General features: G+C 36.0%; 2 protein-coding genes across 2 annotated transcripts; both read left to right on the plus strand.

The window, feature by feature from the left end:
* The first annotated feature begins 1,368 nt into the window (after positions 1 to 1,368).
* LOC130729612 (uncharacterized) lies at positions 1,369 to 10,437 on the plus strand. The gene is made up of 2 exons (XM_057581423.1): positions 1,369 to 1,683; positions 9,376 to 10,437. Exons 1-2 carry the CDS (start codon positions 1,577 to 1,579, stop codon positions 9,890 to 9,892), a joined length of 624 nt encoding a protein of 207 aa, XP_057437406.1. The 5' UTR covers positions 1,369 to 1,576; the 3' UTR covers positions 9,893 to 10,437.
* Positions 10,438 to 12,947: 2,510 nt separating this feature from the next.
* LOC130732492 (uncharacterized) lies at positions 12,948 to 14,979 on the plus strand. The gene is made up of 3 exons (XM_057584529.1): positions 12,948 to 13,434; positions 13,815 to 13,868; positions 14,671 to 14,979. Exons 1-3 carry the CDS (start codon positions 13,327 to 13,329, stop codon positions 14,884 to 14,886), a joined length of 378 nt encoding a protein of 125 aa, XP_057440512.1. The 5' UTR covers positions 12,948 to 13,326; the 3' UTR covers positions 14,887 to 14,979.
* Positions 14,980 to 20,969: the final 5,990 nt, after the last annotated feature.

Consider the following 20,969-nt stretch of genomic DNA (forward strand, 5'->3'; position numbering starts at 1 on the left):
CAGTCATCGAAAGACTTATCTTAGACTAGGTTAAGGTTTTCTAAGTGACAATAGGAGATGCTCACCCTTAGAGATGAATATCTTGAGTAAGGAATGAGATCCAAACCGAATGACTAGTCGAGATCTTCACCACTATCATGAGTAGGGACCGATTCATAGTCGGCCAAACAGTAAATGAGGCCTAAAGCAAAATTTAAAAGTGAGGTTTTTTTACTTAAAAAAATGTACGTGATTTTCTTTTTATTTAAATTTTTTTTCGAGTTTTTTTCAGATCAAATTTCCGGCGGACTGCTATGCATATCCCCTAAGCCGGTATTGCCCCCAAGGTTTACGCAACCGATGATCTAACTTGTGCACTCAAGGTAGAGCACCTTGAAACTTTCGCAGATCAATTGCCTAGAAATATCAGGTAGGAAAATGATGAAAGATTATAGCAAAACATTACAAAATGTATGAGAGGATGTTTTGTGTTCAGTACCTAGGAGGCTATAACCTTTGCTGCCATCACCTTATATAATATAACAGAGAATGAAAATTGGAAATCAAATACAATTTTTTTAAACTTATAATATTACCATAAGTCATCAAATACACCATCAATGCAAAACGTTTTTTTTTTGAAACTAATGCATAACGTTAATATCATCGATGACCATGAGAAGTGGAAATCAACACAATTAAGGGGTCAACAAATTGTGTTTGTCGAGTAGGTGAAAAAGGAAAGAAGCGTAATTCTGATTAATATACTATAAATGCTTGGTTTTTTGGGGTCTTTTTGACTTAGTAAAAAAAATTTGGACCTAAAGTCCTTACTTGGGTGGCTTTGGCCTTGGGCCGACCCTAGACTGATTATGGTTTCTTGAGTGACGATCAAAGTATCTATCAAACTAGGATATGAACTTCTTGGGTTACGAATAGAGCTTGAGAATGTCTCATCGAGTAGGTTTGTGCTATAATACTCCTTTTACGATCACTAAGACTTAAGACATTAAGGCTAGGATTTCAACGGGAAGATTTCTTGACTAAGGCATTCGTAACTAATAGTTCATATCAGTATCTTAAAAGTTATTACACCTTATATGATTTTGTAAAAACTCAAACTTTGCCTAGTTTTTTAATGGTTATTTAGTTTTAATAAAAAGTAGAAGATTTTAAAAGACACAAAAATGATAAAAATCTAAAAATATACAAAATAGTTTATTTCACTCAAGGTTTTCTTAAATTTTATTTTATTCGTGCTTAATTAATCTTTTGAGTTGAAGTTTAGATATTGATCATTATCTAATAAAAAAAGGAAGCAAATGAAGCCGCGCACACAAAAATAGAAAATGGCCCAGTTGTCAAAGGAAAAACAAAAATTATCAACTAAAGGCGCAAGTAAGAGAGACCAACTCTACCCGAGTTCCCCTTCCTAAATAAGAAAAATCCTATTCCTAAGGGGAGAAGACTGGGCAGCCAACAAACTCGCTCTCCCATTGAAACATTCCCTCACTCTCCTAAAAAAAGGCATCAGCCTTTCTCTCCTTCTCTCATCCATAAATTCGCCTCTCACCCACCTTACAAAATCCTGACTCTCATGGCTTATACCGTCACTTCTTCTCCTTCTTCCCCAACTGCATGCCACGTGACCAACCACCACGCTGCCATCGTTCGCGCCACTATATCAGAATCACCTTTGATCAGGTCATCTCTTACTGTGTCTGCTTCACATGTTTTTTTGTGTGTCCTTACTTGTTTTTTTTTTTTTGAAACTTTCCTTACTTGTTATTAATTAGTCACGTTGATTTTGCTTGCTGGACCAACTAATGAATAATGATAATGATATAATGAATAAGGAATGAACAATTGATAAAATCAAATGGAAAATTGATGAGTCATGATTCTTATTGATTGAGTCGTGAAGTATTACCCCTTTTATTTGACAATATTCCTTGATTGAGTAGTTATAGTTATGATTATGACCTTATGGGTGTTTTGCTTCTTTAAATTATGATCACTTCTTTTTCTGTTAATTTTGATCAAATAAAAAATTAAATGCACTTGATACGGTGGCGTTTAATGCCTTGCCTTGCTTTGTTGTTCTTTAATTAGTAATTACAATATCCATGCACTTCTATCTTTTGCAAATGGGTTTAGATACTTATTGGTTTTGTAGCTGAGTAGAACACATTGAATTATCTACGCATGTTTTATGTTAGTTAAATTTATTGCTCTTTTTAGTTCTACCTTAATGATTACTTTTTTTAAAACTAAAATTAGTGATAATCATTAAGAATTCATTTGGTTTTTGGTTTTGATGTGCTTAGCATGATCGAGGCTTTCTCAGTGTCTGGATCGGACATTGAAATTGAAATATTAGCCTTCGATATACACATACATATTGTTGCCATTCAATATTCACAATGTTGTTTAGCGTGGGTTATACTTATACATGAACATGCTTACATGCATGCTGTAAGATGGCAGGCTTGTTGAGGTTCATAGAATATACACATATATTCTGTGCACATCTTTGTCTACAACTCGTCTTTTTAGAGGATTTTTCATCGATCTTCCTCCATATGTGAAGAATCGTCCTTTCAAATAGAACAAAATAATTAAATGGGTTATTAAGAAAAATTAAATATAATATAGAACTACAAATCACGGGTCATAAAGAAATTTATGGGCTATTTAATTATTGTTTTGTAAATAATTTCTTAGTTTTTTAAAAAGGAAGACACACTATTTTTTTTAAAAAATGGCACTAAAAAAATAATTATTTTAAATATTAAAAACTAAATCCAAAACATCTTAGGAATACTTTCTGTTTTAGTTTCTAGTTTTCAATTCACATGAATTGAACTTTGTAAAATAACATTATCAAAGATGTTTTTTTTAAAAAATATTTGAAAAGAGTTTTTTTAAATTGTTTATGGAAATAGTTTATATTCATAAAACTGAGAAAATAATTAAATGAGCTCTTAGTTTCTGTGGAAGAAGAAAACATGTGGGATGATGGGAAGTCATAGTGGCGAAGCCCGCTCCATAGTTTAAATACAAATGTGCTCTAAAATAGATCTTATTGTAACTGTTATACTCATATGAATTAATGTCCCAAAAGTTTTTCCATTAAGAATCCTGGATATGTTATATTTTGCACCAGTAGAGTCATATGTGTCGGTACTAATAAATGGAAAGTTTCTGCCATCATAGAAATTATTCCAATTTGGAACAACAGCATATGAGAATAGAAAAAATTCAATCAGTACGTTAACTATAGTTGACCCAGGAGCAACAAGAGGACTATAATTAAGGTATTGATTGGATTTTTCTTGGTCTCATGTGTTATTGTTCCAATTGCTTATTGGAATAATTTCTATGATGACAGAAAATTTCCCTTTATTAGTACCGACACATATGACTCCAGTGGTGCAGAATATAACATGTCCATGATTTTTAATGGACTTCTGAGATTAATTTGGATGAATACAACAGTTACAATAAGATCTATTTGAGCAACACATTTGTATTTAACTATGGAGCGGATGATACGCTATCCGCAAGTATACGGTACGCTCGAAGCAATATAAAAGATTGTCTAGCCACAGGGATTGGGGAAACACCAATTCACACAAGCAAGAGTTGTTAATTAGAACACAAGGAAGTAAAGACAATTTATAAATTTAATTGGTAGAGAGCTTAGTTTTCAGAGTCAAAGAAAAAATTATGTTAACAGCAAGCACTTGAGTTTAGCTTCACCAAAACAAGTTATGCTTTAGATAAAAGAGCTAGAGTATATGAAATTTCATGGAGTCCATTCTACGGTTGATCTAGCCTAGTTCTTTAAGTGTTGATTCCTCAAGTCAGGTACGACTTTCAATTAAATTCCTTTGAGCCAATTGCACATAATCATATTGCAAATCCATGTTACAAGTAGTTTTTTGGGTGCTCTAACACACAAGCACATAATTTCAGCCCTGCTAATCAATCAATTCAAAGTCAGTTGTATATTTACAAGAATAAGAAAGACTTCAAAAAGGTTATAACTTTGGCTAAGGCATAGGTAGTGGACTAGGCAAGTCCTAACAAGCGAAGGACCCTTTATAAGACGATCTCTGCTCTACATGAAGGATCACCCATCTTAACAATGGGCTCAGGCTTATTGATTTATTAGCATTTGGAATTGTGTCTTGAATGTAAGGCCCAATTCCTCACTCTCCTTAGGGTTTCAGGCCCCTCCCACTACAAAAGGGGGGTCATTTATTGTACTGCCGACTTTTTACTCATTCTATGATATAGTACAATTTACCATGATCATAGTTTTGTAGCATGTTTGGATAGTCTTCTTTTTCATCAATTTTGAAATCTAAGAGCTACTCACATCACATAAGCTTCTCCACATAATTAATTCTGGCATCAAAATCAACTGTAAAAGGATTTCCAAGTGATCTACAGCTGCAATTGTGGTTACATCAAATCCCAATTGTCCATAATCCCCCCCCTCCTCGAATGTGTCATATATAAGCTCCACCATCAACTGCAAATTTAAAATGTTGTTTAAGCCATTTGATAATATTTGGACAGAAATGAGTAGAAAATTATTCAAGAAAATAGTTGAAAATGGGTAGAAGGTTGTGTAATGTCGTGGGAAATGGATGCTAAGGCACTAGTTAGAGAGGAAGTGGCTTTATTAGTTTGCAGTGATTCAATTACAAAGTCTGAAGGCCTATTTATAGGCTCTTCATAACCGACTATACAATGTCGCTAAACATTTTTAATTATTTACATACTTCTAGATAGTTTCTAGACTTTACAAGAGATTTTAATGTCTAGATTTTTCTAATCCTATATGATGGTGTCATGTAGAAATTTCTAGAAATTTGCAGCAATTTTAACACTCCTCCTTGATGCAAATTTCTCCAACTCCAAGCATGTTACGCAGCTCTTCAAATCTTGGTCTCGGTAACGCCTTTGTGAATATATCTGCGATTTGATCTTCAGTCCTACAGTACTTGAGTTGTATCTCTTTTGTTGTCTCAGCTTCTCTGATGAAGTGATATTTGATTGCTATGTGCTTTGTTCTGCTGTGATGCACCGGATTCTTCACCATATCAATAGCTGATTTGTTGTCACAATAGAGTATAGTAGGCCCATCTTGTTTTTCTCCCATATCTTCAAGTATTCTCCGTAGCTATATCGCTTGACTTGTTGCTTCAGCAGCTGCCACATACTCTGCTTTTGCTGTTGACTGTGCAACTGTAGCTTGCTTCTTTGACGCCCAAGAAAATATTCCTGAACCAAGTGAGAAAGCATAGCCAGAGGTGCTCTTCATGTCATCAACCGAACCTGCCCAATCACTATCGGTGTAGCCAAGCAACCTCGAATTGGTTGTGGTTTTGTACCATATGCCAAACTCTTTTGTTTCTTGCAGGTATCTTAGAATCCTTTTGCCTGCTCCAAAGTGTATCTGACTTGGGCTCTGCATGAATCTTGATAGAAGACTTGTAGCATACATGATATCTAGTCGTGTAGCTGTCAGATATAGAAGACTACCAATTAGACTCCTGTAGCGCGATGCATCAGCTTCTGGTGCTCCATCATCCTTCTGTAGTTTCTCATTTGTCACGAGTGGAGTACTTACAGGCTTGCAGTCATACATCTTGAACTTCTTGAGAAAGCCTTCTATATATTTCTTTTGTGAGATAAATATTCCATCATTTCTCTGACTTACCTCTATACCGAGGAAGTAGTTCATCAAGCCAAGATCAGTCATCTCGAAGGTCTTCATCATGTCTTCTTTGAACTCCATCATCATTTTAATATTGTTTCCTGTGTAGATAAGATCATCTACGTACAAGGAGAGTAAGAGAGTATGCTGACCTTGAGTCTTGATGTACAATGTAGGCTCACTCTTGCTCCTCCTGAATACTCGATCGATGAAGTACTGATCAATCCGACTATACCATGCTCGAGGAGCTTGCTTCAAGCCATAGAGAGCTTTTCTAAGTCTTAGCACTTTGCTTTCATTTCCTTCGCACACGAACCCTTGTGGTTGCTCCACATAGATCTCTTCTTCGAGTACACCGTTGAGGATGGCTGATTTGACATCTAGTTGATGAATGCTCCAACCTTTTTGTGCTGCAAGAGCTATTAGAGCTCTTATCGTATCAAGATGAGCTACCGGTGCAAATGTCTCATTATAGTCGATGCCAGGTTGTTGTGAGTAACCTTTCACTACTAGCCTCACCTTGTGCTTCTGTATAGTGCCATCAGGGTTGAGCTTTGTCTTGTAGACCCACTTAACCCCAATGATGTCTTTTCCATGTGGGCAATCTACTAACTCCCATGTGTTGTTTTTCTCTATCATCTTTATTTCTTCTTCCATTGCCTTGACCCATACGTCCTGCTTTGATGCCGCTTCAAAGCTTTCAGGCTCAAGTATGGCCAAGTTGCAGGTTTCATATACATCCACTAAAGATCTTACTCTTATGGGAGTAGACTCTGGTGATGAATCTTGTTGTTGTTCTTGTTGTTGCAGAGGTGAAGAAGGCTCACCTGGGTTTTCTGCTTCTTCTTCAACTTCTTCTTGAGGCCGTTGCGTTGGTATGTGAATGTTCTTCTCCACTTTTTCTTCATCCCAATTCCAAGATGCATTCTCGTCAACTTCAACATCTCTACTGATGGTAAGCTTCTTAGTTTGTAAGTTGTAGACCCGGTAGCCTTTAGACTTTGTGCTATACCCAAGGAAGATACCTCGTATAGTCTTGTCTTCTAGTTTGTGCCTTTTTACATCTGGCACATGAATGTAGCATATAGATCCGAAGACCCTTAGGTGCTTTGCCGATGACTTCTTTCCGCACCAAGCTTCAACTGGAGTCTTATTTTGTACTGCATTTGTTGGACATATGTTGAGTATATAAACAGCAGTGTAGACTGCTTCTGCCCAGAAAGTGTTAGGCATTCCCTTCTCCTTGAGCATTGATCTGGCTATCTCCATAACCGTTCGATTCTTTCTTTCGGACACTCCATTTTGTTGTGGAGTGTATGCGACTGTAAGTTGTCGCTCTATGCCTTCATCCTCGCTGAATTTGTCAAACTCGCGGGATGTGTATTCTATGCCACGATCACTTCTAAGTACTTTTATATGTTTTTCACTTTGTTCCTCGACAAGGGCCTTGAACTTTTTGAATACTCTAAAAACTTCTGATTTTGCTTTTAGGAAATAGACCCATGTCATTCTAGAGAAGTCATCGGTGAAGAGAATGAAATACCTGTTGTTATCATGTGATGGCGTCCTCATCGGTCCACACACGTCCGTATGGATCAACTCCAACACGTCTTTTGCTCTCCATGCTTTGCCTGTTGAGAACGACACTCTGTGTTGCTTTCTGAGGAGACACCCTTCGCAGGCTTCATTACTCTCCTTTAAGGATGGAAGGTCTCTCATCATATTTTTCTGATATAGTAGCTTTATGGCTTGTGTATTGAAGTGGCCAAATCTTCTATGCCAAAGCCATGAGTCATCAACTTGCGCTTTCATGGCAATGTTAGCTACATATTTGAAATTTAGAGGGAAGCTTATGCTGCTCTTCTGCATCTTAACTTGGGCTATTCAACCCTTTTGTCATGTTTGTCATAGATTCAGCATACATCTCCTTCAAAGTGAAGAGTATAGCCTCTTTCTATCATTTGGCCAATGCTTAAGAGATTCTCTTTTAGGTTGGGAACTAGTAAGACATCACTGATGAGTCTCGTACTTTTCTTTGTCTCCACCATGACGGTGCCTTTACCTTTTGACTCCACCACAGCGCCATTTCCCAGACGAACTTTCACTTTGACAGAATCATTAATAGTTTTGAAGATACTCTCATCCTTGGCCATATGATTACTGCAACCACTATCCAAGTACCAGCTTCCTCCAGTTTCTCCGGCTGAGTCTTGGGAGGCATAGAGAAGATATTGATCTTGCTCTTGCTCTTCTGCAAGGTTAGCTTGATGTCTATTTTTACTGTAACAATATTTCTCCACGTGCCCAAACTTCTTGCAGTAGTTGCATTGTGGCTTATCACGATATCGACAATCTGCCTCGGTGTGACCTAGCCTTTTGCATATGTTGCATGGAGGGTTTTTATCTTGATTGTTCTTGGAGAAATTTCTAGAACTTTCTCTTCTTCTAGAAGTTTCTCCATAGTTCCTCTTCCCTCAATATCCTTTATTCTGTCGAAATTTGAGCTTTGATTGGAAGGCATTTTCAAGTGTATCTTCATCATGCCTAATCAATCTTTGCTCATATGCTTCAAGAGAGCCCATTAATTCTGTCACTGATAGAGTAGACAGATCTTTGGTTTGTTCAATTGTTGTCACGATTGAGTCATATTTTCGGGGAACAGTAATTAGAATTTTCTCGACAATTTTCTTGTCAAAAATATCTTCCTCAAAAGCTCTCATTTGATTTACTATTTCTTTAATTCTAGAGTAGTAATCTTTAACATTTTCAGACTCCTTCATCTTTAACAATTCAAAATCTCGTCTTAGAGTCTGTAGTTTGATGGCACGAACCTTGTCGCTACCTTGGAACTCCTCCTTTAACGTATCCCAAGCCTCTTTTGAACTTTTAGCACCCAATATTCTTGGAAAAATTGCATCGGTCACTGCCTGTTGCAAAGTGAATAGCGCCTTTGAATCTTTGAGCTTATTCTCCTTCAGCTCTTTCTTTTGTGTTGCAGTGAGAGTTGAAGTATCTGCAGGAGTAGTATATCCTTCTTCTACGACATCCCAACAGTCTTGGAAGCAAAAATATGTCTTCATTTTTGCACTCCAATAATCATAGTTTTCCCCATTGAAAATTGGGACAGTGATAGATGAAGGTTGGGAGGTGTTAGTCATAGCTTAGAAAAATTATGGAAGTGGGTTATAAGTGCAAGAGAAATTTTTAGTAGTAGGTGGGATAGTTTTGAAATAGTAGGGAGGTAATATAACTACGCCCAATATATGATCGAACGTAGCTCTAATACCACTGATAATATTTGGACAGAAATGAGTAGAAAATTATTCAAGAAAATAGTTGAAAATGGGTAGAAGGTTGTGTAATGTCGTGGGAAATGGATGCTAAGGCACTAGTTAGAGAGGAAGTGGCTTTATTAGTTTGCAGTGATTCAATTACAAAGTCTGAAGGCCTATTTATAGGCTCTTCATAACCGACTATACAATGTCGGTAAACATTTTTAATTATTTACATACTTCTAGATAGTTTCCAGATTTTACAAGAGATTTTAATGTCTAGATTTTTCTAATCCTATATGATGGTGTCATGTAGAAATTTCTAGAAATTTGCAGCAATTTTTAAAAACTAATCAAATTCAAAATTTCAATTTCATGAACATATTAAGGAAGGAAAGTAAATTTTCCTGTACGGCGGGGACGACGCCGAGTGGGTGAAGAAATTCGTGAAGGAAGCCCGGAGGGTGGCGCAGGCGACACAAATCCCCTTAGAAATGGTCTACGTCGGAAAAAGCAACAAACGCAAACAGGTTCAGAAGGTGATCGACACCATCACACGGGAGAAGCTCTATACTCCCTGCTGGTCAGAGAAGAGCATGATCAGGTTCTTCTGGACCCACCTCCAGAGCATGCTATTCTCCTAGATCCAGCTGAAGCAATAGGACACAACGCAACACGACCACGTGATGCAGGAGATCAAGAGCTTCTCAGCTACGACAAGCTGGGAGGGTGGATCGTGCTGGTGAGGGGATCGCATATCGTGGTGAAAGGGCACGCGTCGACGGGGTTGCAGACGCTGGTGGAGTACGATTTGATGTGGAAGGATGCGACGGAGAAAGAGGGGTTTGAGGCGGCGTTTAAGGACCATTATGGGAAGCTACGTACACACGGTGGCGAACCCGTGTTGTAGGTTTGAATTCTCACATTCGATGGGGAGGATACCGGAGAGGTTCACGTGCTCGGAGTGCCACCGTCATATGCACGTGCTCACGACGTTTCAGTGTTGCCATGATGAGGATATTGAGCATGATTTTTTTGTTAGTAGTGTTGCTCCTCCTACTTCCACCATTTGAGTTGGGTTGCTCCTTTTCTATGCGGCTGCTTCCACCATGAAATTGTGTTTTTATTATCATAAAAAAATGTTTAAGGGGATGGTGAATTCTACCATACCATCATTGTATGGTACATGATTGACGCGATTTGACGTGTACCAATAGGAAACCGACATCTGACAGTGTATTTGAATTTTTGTTTAATTTTAAAACATATATATGGGAAAAAGAAGAGATACTCACTTAAATGTCATTGGTCCAAGTCAAGTCTTGTATCATACCTCAACTAAGTGTTGTGGTATCGTAGCAAGCACCTTAAGGGATTGGTTGAGTTATCATGTAATTTGTTTCTCTGTATTTGACCCTTGTCTATGAATGTTATACTGGCTAGCTAGTCCTTTAAATCATCAATAAAGATTTTTCTTTTTTCTTTTTGTAATTATCAATTAAAGTTACACCTAATGCAAAATTAAGTTAAAGTTTTTGATCCCAGGTGAGTTTGATTTAGTCCCTCCTCGTAGAAGTAAAGTTGCGAAAACCAAAAATATTAATGCATTTAGGTAAAAAGATATGGTTTTAGTCCTCATCCCGAATCGCAAATTGGTCATCTAAGATCCGGTCATTGGTTTTCTTGGTTACTGAAACATTGGTTCCTTGACAGGGCCGTGTATAGAGTTTTTGGGGCCTAAGGCGAAAATATTAAAGTGATTTTATTTTGACAAGAATTTGAAAGAGACCTGATATATCATATCAATTATCAATTTTTATATTAATCTTCTAGTTTTTTGAACTGCGAAATCATTTATCAGAGTTTTATACAACAAAATAAATAAAAAGAGTTATGAACAACAAAACCAGGAACACAATGAATGAAACGATGTGAGATTTTGCAACACTTTAATGTCAAATATCTCATTTAATAATTTACTTTAACGTGAAAAAAAATCTTTTTTTAGAGAATAACTATTATGAGGAAGAGAAATTATTTTTTTTCAATTGTGAGAAAGTAAAAATAACATAGATTTTATTTACTTATTTTTTGGAAAATGTAAATTTGTTAATACAAAATACTACTACTAATAACTATCAAAGTTGCACTTCTAAGTTCTCACGTTGCATTTCCTATGTTGCCATTGATATTACTTAGTTTTTCATTATTTTATTACATTTCTTAAGTTTTAGTAGTAAATCTGCATGTGCTAATTTTTTTGGGGGCCTTAAATATATTGGGAGGCCTTAGGCAATTGCCTAATTGGCCTAGTGGTGTACACGGCCCTGTTCCTTGACAATAAAGGTTGGTTTATTACATTGGCTTGTTGAGCTTTCACGTCGTAGCGTGGTGGCTTGAATTGTGCTATTGGATTTGTCACATAAGTGCCCTAATATAGGAGTTGTTTCATACACCAACTTACCTTGTCCTCCAACAACACCTGTGAATTATTGGTGTGCATATGGTTGAGATTGCTCTCAAACAACTTTAGCACCTTTAGCATCAACTTCGTCAGGTTGTTCTCCTGAACAAACATAGAATTCTTGGGACTACAATACAATAAAGACAAATCGAGGCTCTTTGGGGGGGGGGGGGCTCAGGCCTTTGAGCCAAACACATAACCATATTGCAAATCCATGCTATAAATAGTTTAAATAACGACTATGAGTTCACCCAAAATCGATCAGCAAAGTCACGTTTCAAGTCTTTTAAATAACGACTATAAATCTAAGTAGTTCAATATGGATTGATGCATGTTTAGTTTATAAGAAAGGGAAAAATCACCTATGCCTTAGGTTTGTTGACTATCTTTGCACGTTCATGTATCTATTGACTATAGTATGATTCTTAGGATTTGCATGATAATTGAGAAGTTGATGTGAATTTAGTTTATGAGAGTAACCATTCTTACATCAGTCACTTAAGAAATACTTATCTTAACTTAGGTTAAAGTTTTGTAAGTGACAATTGGAGACACTCACTCTTAAAGATGAATATCTTGAGTAAGGAATGAGATTTAAACCGTGTGACTAGTCGAGATCTTCACCACTATCATGAGTAGGGACCGATTATGATTTCTTGAGTGGCGATCAAAGATTCTATCCAACTAGGATATGAACTTTTTGGGTTAGGAAAAAAGTTTGGAAATATCTCATAGAGTAGGTTTGTATAAAACTCTTTATACATTAAAACTTTTTATAAAACTTTTTTGTATAAAACTCTTTATAATTTCTATGCATTATAAAGAGTTTTATATTTTCTGATGTAACAAAAAAGTATAAAGAGTTTTACACATGCATCCAATAACAATTCTTCATTTTCCATCTTAAATAGTTGTAAATTTAAATTTAATTATAACTTAAAAATTGAAAAGTTTCTAATTAAATAAGTGATAAATCAAGTGGTATGAGTTAGAGACATATGAGTTGAGGAAAGAAATGTTTAGGGATCAATCCTTAGAGGGTGTAATTTATCTTTCCAATGTACCAAAAAAAATGTATGATTAGACAAATAACATAGAGGGGCCTAAACCAAAAGACCCTAATTTTAGAGGGACCAATAACATATTTAAGCCATTAGACAATTATGTAAAACGTATATACAGTATTAGTGCATACTAGTAATTAAACTCAAAAAATAATGAATACTGTCACTAATAATTCTCAAATAAATAGGTTTTGCATGCAACTATAAAAATGCATTATTCCTAAAGTATGAAATAAACTAATAAAGAGAACGGAATGAAACATTCTTTTAAACTAATATATTTGAAAATTTATAGTTATAGAATAATATAAAATAATAAAATAAATATACATTTTAACATTATCATAAATTATAGCATGTAGTTTTATTTAGTTTGAAAATGGGAACCTGTATTATGAGGGGCAACTGGTTCATGAATCATGAGGAAAGAAAAATTTCGGAAAGAGAAAGAATACTGTTTTAAAAAAAGAATACTGGTCAACATGGAAATTAAAAAAAAAAAAAGCCAACAGTTTGCATTAATTAATATTTTAGAGCATTAAAAAGAGAACTAGTGGCCTCATGTAGAGCATTGATAAGTTCGGAAGAAATGTTTCGGAACATTTAGCATTTCCCGACTGGGCAGCAATACACTCGCTCTCCCATTGAATTGAAACATTCCTTCACTCTCCTACAAAAAGGCATCAGCTAGCCTTTACTTTCTCTCCTTCTCTCATCCATAAATTCTCCTATCACCCACCTTCAACCTTACAAAATAATCCAGACTCTCATGGCTTATAGTATATCAGAATCACCTTCACCAAGAGTAACAATTGCATGGTTGACATCTCTTCGGATTACATACACATCTGTTCCATATTTTGCAGAATACTTATAAAAAAAAATTCAAAAACAAGATTATCAGGGGGCTTGGCCATTCTTCAGGTAATATGAATTTCACATTATTTTGTGTCATGACAATCTGGAATGTTAGGATTATATTTCTATTTAAAAAAATTCATTTGCAATTTCGCACCTGGAATTTAATCATAGGTGGGAGCACTAACACAAATTGTGAGTTATATTTTTAGCAGGTTGTTTTACCTGCAATTACTAATCACATTTCTGTTCAATAGTAGAACCTCTGCTTGAACACTTCACAAAAGAAGTGAGATCATGAAAGTAGTACCTTATTAATGTCATGATAGTGCAATGTTATGTTAATTGCTTTCATATAGAAAGAAGTAACTAGCTGAATCTATAAAACAACCTATCAGTCATTAGTAAGGTATTTCTTTTAATCTTTCTTATTATACGATATACAGGTCAATGAAGAAGTGGAGCGTGCTTTGGCGAAATTGGGGCATGTTGACTGTAAGGTGTGTTTCCCCTTTCAAACTAGAATTCTCAAAGAACTCAGGAAGATATTGTGAAAGATGATCTCGTTATCAATAAGATCACTCATAATTTAGCTTTTGAACATATCACAATTGCATAGTTTGGTTCATATAGCCGACCTCACATATCAACAATTGCATAGCTTTTGTTGTTGTTGAGTCATAAATGCTTGTTTAGTACGATATCACCAACTAATAACTAATAAGCTAATCACAATGTTATATGAAAGTAAGGGAGTGCATTGACTAATTGTTGCAAAGCATCAAGTGTCATCTAGTCCTTCAGATTATAATTAACTTGTGGTGCATCTTCTCTTTCTATATTTTTTAAAACTTTTTTGTCAGCCCTTAGAATGCATGCTGTAGGTGATATTTTCTTTTGACAGTGAAGTATGTGTTGGTCTTGTTATTTTGGTTAAAATATATAGTTAATGGGTCCTGTTCTAACCTATGGAGTAGATATATAATTGGGTTAATTTAGATTTAAAGGCCCTAAATACAGCGGCGGAAGCTCATTAATAATTTTCTCTCAGATCGTCTTGCTAAGCATGCCCTTTTTTTATGGTAATTGATCAATTTCTTGCTTATTATGGTATGTGATTGGTGTATATAGGCTTTTGAATACTTATAAGAGAGTCTTCTAGTGTAAAGAAAACTTTTTTTATATGTATCCTCTTAACCATTAAAATTTTAAGGTCACACACTCACACTCATTAGTGTTTTTATATGTATACATTGCTTTATATGATTCAACCTCGTTCTTATTTATAACTGTCTCCGTAAGGTAAAAGAATGGCTTCGAAGCTTTGGAATATTTGATCAAAAGGTGATGGTGCTGATGAGGAATCTGAAGATGGAGTTGTACATTTACATCATGAAGACAGTGTTAAAAACATGTATTTTGAGCTGCATTGGCTGCGCCCTTTTGTGGGTATCCTTTCAAGCACATAGCTATTATTGGGATAGTTGTATTGACTCCCTTGCAGCTGGTAAGGTTTGAATTAATTCATTTAAAATTGCAGGGGAATCCTTGCAGCAACTGAAGTCTTCCCAAACCATGTATTGGTTGGGGTAATTCCTAAAACTGTCAGTGCTTTCTGCATGTGGTTACTATTGAATCTAATAAATATTTCTTCTGTATAATTCATTGATAAATTTGTATACAATTTATAGATGTAGAAAAGAGATCAAAAGTATATCTATCTAAATCTAAAAAGATGCTAATCTACAATAAAAATCTATTTCTAAAACCAATCTCTATTTCTAAACTAAATCTTAATAATAATTCTCAACACTCCCCCTCAAGCTGGAGCATAAATATCAAATGCATCCAGCTTGTTACATATATATATTGTTTCCTAGGGCCTCGTAAGGATTTAGTTAACAGATCTGCAAGTTGATCCTTAGATTGAACATAGGAAGTCTTAATGATTCAGGAGAGGATCTTCTCTTGGATAAAATGACAGTCGACCTCTATATGTTTGGTCCTTTTCATGAAAAATTGAATTTGAGGAAAGATACAAAGCTGATTGGTTATCATAAGCAAGCTCCATAGGACCTAACTCACAAAACTTCAACTCCTGAAGCAAGTGTTTTAACCAGAGAAATTCACATGTAGCATTAGCCATAACATAATTCTATGCTTCTGTACTAGACCTCGCTACAACCGTTTGTTTCTTGCTTTTCCAAGAAATTAGATTTCCTCCAATAAGAACACAATATAACTAGTAGTGGACCGTCTATGACTAACATCAGATGCCCAGTTTGCATCAGCATATCCAATGACATCAGTATGACCCTTGTATGTGTAAACAAGCCCCTTTCCAGGTGATCCTTTAACATATTTTAGGATCCGAATGACTGCATTCCAATGACTATCACATGGTGTATTAAGAAACTGACTCACAACACTATTTGGGAAGGCAATGTCTGGTCTGGTCATTGTAAGATAATTCAACTTCCCCACTAACCTTCTATATCTCCCTGGATCAGGATATGACTCCCCCTGTTTAGGAAGAAGCTTCACATTGGGGTCCATAGGTGTATCAACAAGTTTACAATCAAGCATTCCAGTTTCTTCTAGAATATCAAGAACATATTTCCTTTGAGAAATAACAATACCTGCTTTGATTGTGCCACCTCTATCCCAAGAAAGTATCTTAACTGACCAAGATCTTAGTTTGAAAGTTCTTGAACAAGTGTTGTTTCAACTCCCCAATACCCTTTTGATCATCACCTGCAATGACAATATCGTCCACATACACCACAAGATAAATGAATTGATTGGATAATGAGCGTTTAAGGAACACTGAATGATCGGATTCACAATGAATCATGCCAAACTTTTGAATGACCTTGCGAAACTTCTCAATCCAAGATCGAGGTGACTGCTTCAAACCATATATAGATGTCTTCAACCAACAAACCTTACCTAACTCCCCCTGAGCAACAAACCCAGGTGGTTGCTCCATATAAATCTCCTCCAAATCACCATGTAAGAAAGCGTTCTTAATATCAAGTTGATACAAAGGTCAATGGCGAATGGCAGAAATGGCTAAAAACAAACGAACAAATGTCATCTTAGCAACGAAGAGAATGTATCACTATAATCCAGACCATAGATCTGAGTGTACCCTTTGGCAACAAGTTGGGCCCTTAAGCAGTCCACCTGTCCATCAGGGTCAACCTTAATGGTAAAGACCCATCGACATCCAACTGTAGATTTACCATGAGGAAGTGGAAGAAGTGTCCATGTATGATTGGCCTCCAAGGCAGACATCTCATCAATCATAGCTCGCCGCCATCCACGCGCCGTAGGTTCGCTGGCGCGTGGGCGCGCATGTGCTCCATGTGCCGCCTTCCATACATTTTTCTGGCGTCGTTCCGCCACTTTTGGTTTGTGGGTCTACTGTTTTGACCATGTTTGTACGGTCCTTGTGTCGTATCTCATTGTTGGTAAGGTTTGGTTTCTTTTAGGGGCTCTGTTTTGCATCAGTTTGGTTTGGGAAGTTTAGGTGCTCTGTTTTGCATCTGTTTGGACGTCCCCCCTTGATGTCTCTCATTGTTTGCCCAGTTTTGTTTGTTTCGGTATACGTTGGTTCGCTGACCCTTTGTTCTTTGGTATTTTTCTATTTTCTTCATGGCTGAAGATCAACTGCAGAAGAAGAGTTTGGTGTCGTATGCTTTTTTCGGATCTCCTACCATTCCCTTGGAAAAGCTTAATGGGAAGAACTCTTTGAGTTGGCATAATGCTGTTGACTATTGGTTTGTTGGCTAGGGATTATCTGACATCTTTCTTCCAAGGTTTCTAACATTGATGCTTCTAAAAGAGAAGATTGGAAGAAAGTTGATGCTCAACTTATATCCTTGTTATGGTAGTCGATTGAACCGAGTTTGATGCTTCACTTTCGCGCTTATAAAACGTGTTACGACATTTTGAAGACAACTGAAACCTTTTATGCTAATGATTTTCAAAGGCTTTATGAGACAACTCGAGGTATATCGTCTCTTTATATGACAGATTCTGATCTGCCCTCCTGTCTGAAGAAGACTCAGTCTCTTTGTGATGAAGTCAAACTGATGTTGGAAATGGATGATGTAAAGGATATTAAAAAGAAGATTGATAATATGCTCATGATACTTGTTCTCCATGGCCTGCACAAAGCCTATGAATATATTCGAAATCAAACTCTGACAAATCCTGACATCCCTACACTTGTAGAGCTTATTGGTCGTTTGATTAGGGTTCTGCCACTTGATATCCTGGACATGTTATATCCCGCACCACTAGAGTCATATGTGTTAGTACTAATAAAGGGAAATTTTCTGCCATCATAGAAATTATTTCAATGACCAATTGGAATAATAACACTTGGGAACAGGAAAAATCCAATCAATACGTTAACTATAGTTGACCTAGGAGCAACAAGAGGACTTCCTAAGAAGTTAGCAACAATGTTCCAATCTAGGCCGAATGAGGTCATTTTCTTCCTGATCCATTTTGATGTGAAATGGTGGAATCCTTCCAAATAAGGCAAATCAAAGAAATGGTTGATATTTCCAGGATGAAATAGCCGGGGAGGATAAGGTAAGAAAAGCTTCCTAGCAATACTAAGAAGAATATTTGCAGCCTTGTGTTTCCTCCATTAGAGTTTTTCTCTTTTTCATGAAATGCACTGTGTCATTCAAGAAATATCTGTCAATGACAAATTTAACTCCATAAACCTAAACATGTAACATTCATTTGTCATTCCCTTAAAAATTAATTTTACCAATTCGCCTAATAATGTCATAAAAAAAAATTTCTCTGGTAAATTTAGATTTTCTCCAGTTTCTCAAACTTTACAACCATATAAATCACCAAAACAAGTTAAATTGATAAGTTATTTTTCATTTCATTTCCTCTAAGCCATTAAAAACAATAAACAATAGTTAAAATGTTGTAGAAGGAAGGCTACAGAGAAACCTTTCAGAAAGGATCCAAACTTAGTAAAAAGAATTTCCAACATTTCTTGCATGCACATCAATGAGAAATTAATAAGATTTTTCAAAATCTACAAAAAAAAATCGAATGAATGAAATACCTAACTAAGGACACTTTGGCAAGGATTGAAGGCCACCACATATCGGGAGAATCAACTAGGCACTTTCTGAAACTCCCAATCAATCCATAACTAAGCATCTAAAAAGTCAATGATACAATTTAGCGAGCTAAATGCATGTTAATTAATATTCAAGGTTAGTGATCATAAATTGAAACATGCTTACGAATAATAAGCACCAAATTGTGGACCCGGATTCCCTACAATTAGGGAATCTTGCATTCGGTGCACTCAGAGGTCATGAACCAACCTTGATTAAATCTCTGACTGCACCGAATGCAAGATTCTCTAACTGTAGGGAATCCGGGTCCACAATTTGGTGTTTGTTATTCATAAACATGTTTCAATTTATGATTAGTAACTTTGAAGATTAATTAACATGCATTTTTAAAATATGACTAGCTTGCTAAATTGTATCATTAAATTTTTTAGATGCTTGGTTATGGATTGGTTGGGAGTTTCAGAGAGTGTCAGATTGACTCTCCCGACATGTGGTGACCTTCAATTCTTGCCAAAGTGTCCTTTAGGTATTTCATTTATTCGTTTTTTTTTTTGGTAGATTTTGAAAAGTCTTGTTAATTCCTCATTGATGTGCCTACAAGAAATGATTAACTTTTGAAAATTCTTTTTACTGAGTTTGGATCCTTTCTAAAAGGTTTCTCTATTGCCTTCCTTCTGCAACAGTTTAACCATTGTTTATTGATTTCAAGGGGTTAAAGGAATTGAAATAAAAAAATACTTATCAATTTAACTTGTTTTGGTGATTTATATGGTTGTAAAGTTTGATAAAATTTTAATTTTTAAAGGGAATGTCAAATGAATGTTATATGTTTAAGGAGTTAAAGTTGTCATTGGAAAATATTTCTTGAATGAAACAATGCATTTTATGAAAAAGAGAAGAGCCCCAATGAAGGAAAAACAAGGCTGCAAATATTCTTCTTAGTATTGCTTGGAAGCTTTTCATACCACATCCTCCCCTACAATATCAACCTTTTTCTTTGCTTTGCCTTATTTAGAAGGATTCTATCATTGCACATCAAATTGGACCAGGAAGAAAAGGGCTCGGCATTGTTGTGAAGATTGAATCTTGAAGATTGTGTGGGGGTAAGCTTGAAGATTGTATCACCTATTTTTGTTGTGTTAAAAAATATGGCCACATTGAGGTGAATGCTTGTGGAGTGAAGGAAAACTATGGTGCTGCCCCAAAAGATACGGATATCCGCGGGTATCCAAACTCGTTTAATATCTATTAAACGGGTACCCATTTGACACTCAAACGGATACGAGCACAGAATAACTACCCGCTGGTAGTGGTGCGGGTACGGATATGTATACCCCCTGCTGCCATCCCTAACTCCAATGTGTGTTCCTTAATTAAGCTAAAGAACTTAAGGAACAAATCTTACAAGATACCATCATTGAAGGATGATTACATGACATTAGTGATTGCTAAGAAATAAGATCAGTTCTTTAGCTGGACAACCCTGGATTGCGACATCTTAAAATAAAATACAATACTTTTGGATAAGCAAAATGTTAGGTGAATTAAATGTTGGGTGAGAGACATGATATAGTGCAATCCCGTATAAATAAATGATATAGTGCCATATATTGGATTTTGTTATGAATTGGATACCCATCAAGGTTATAGGTCTGACCCATGTGTTTTTGTCTTTACACTCTTACCCTAATGTTGTAAATAGAAGGGAGGCTGCACTAAATAACTCATCCCCATTTATAGTATTTGTCCCTTTTGCTCTCTTTACTTTTTTTCTCATTATTCACAACACGTTATTAGCACGATAGTTCTTCATCTGCTCAAGAATGGCTTCAGATAATTCATATGTACAACCAGTCGTTTCTAAGTTCAATGGGTTCTATGATCATTGGGCAATGCTCATGGAAAATTTCCTCCGATCGAAAGAGTATTGGGGATTAATATAGGATGGTATACCTAAGGTTGCAGCTGAAACAATATTGACAGATGCACAAAAGAAACAGAATAAGGAGCTGCAGCTCAAAGATTTAAAGGCCAAGAACTATCTTTTTCAAGCATTAGATCGTTCTATCTTGGAGACAATTCTAAAAAAGGATACAACAAAGGATATTTGGGACTCCATGAAGATAAAGAATCAATGGACATACAAAGTGAAGCAAGCCCAATTGCAGACCTTGCGCAAGGAATATGAAAGTCTGCACATGAAGGAAGGAGAAACAATTACTGCTCTTTTTGCTCGAATTCTTACCATCGTCAACAATATGAAAGCCAACGGTGAGAACAAAGATAAGATCAATGTTGTGAGCAAGATTTTGAGGTCGTTGACACCAAGGTTCAACTATGTTGTATGTTCTACTGATGAGTCCAACAACACAAATGCACTTACCATTGATGAACTTTAAAGCAAAGTTCAAACACTAGTACTTGAGAAAGATTATTTAAGGAGAAGTCCTATATAATACTTTGTAAGGAGAAGTCCTACTA

Source organism: Lotus japonicus, chromosome 1 (assembly GCF_012489685.1).
Source record: "Lotus japonicus ecotype B-129 chromosome 1, LjGifu_v1.2".
In the NCBI taxonomy this organism is placed as follows: Eukaryota; Viridiplantae; Streptophyta; class Magnoliopsida; order Fabales; family Fabaceae; genus Lotus; species Lotus japonicus.

Coding starts and splice junctions, on each gene's coding strand:
- LOC130732492 (XM_057584529.1), top strand. CDS start 13,327: ATGGTTGACATCTCTTCGGATTACATACACATCTGTTCCATATTTTGC. Junction 13,435..13,814: donor GGGGCTTGGCCATTCTTCAG/GTAATATGAATT, acceptor TACGATATACAG/GTCAATGAAGAAGTGGAGCG. Junction 13,869..14,670: donor TGGGGCATGTTGACTGTAAG/GTGTGTTTCCCC, acceptor TGTCTCCGTAAG/GTAAAAGAATGGCTTCGAAG.
- LOC130729612 (XM_057581423.1), top strand. CDS start 1,577: ATGGCTTATACCGTCACTTCTTCTCCTTCTTCCCCAACTGCATGCCAC. Junction 1,684..9,375: donor TCAGAATCACCTTTGATCAG/GTCATCTCTTAC, acceptor ATATTAAGGAAG/GAAAGTAAATTTTCCTGTAC.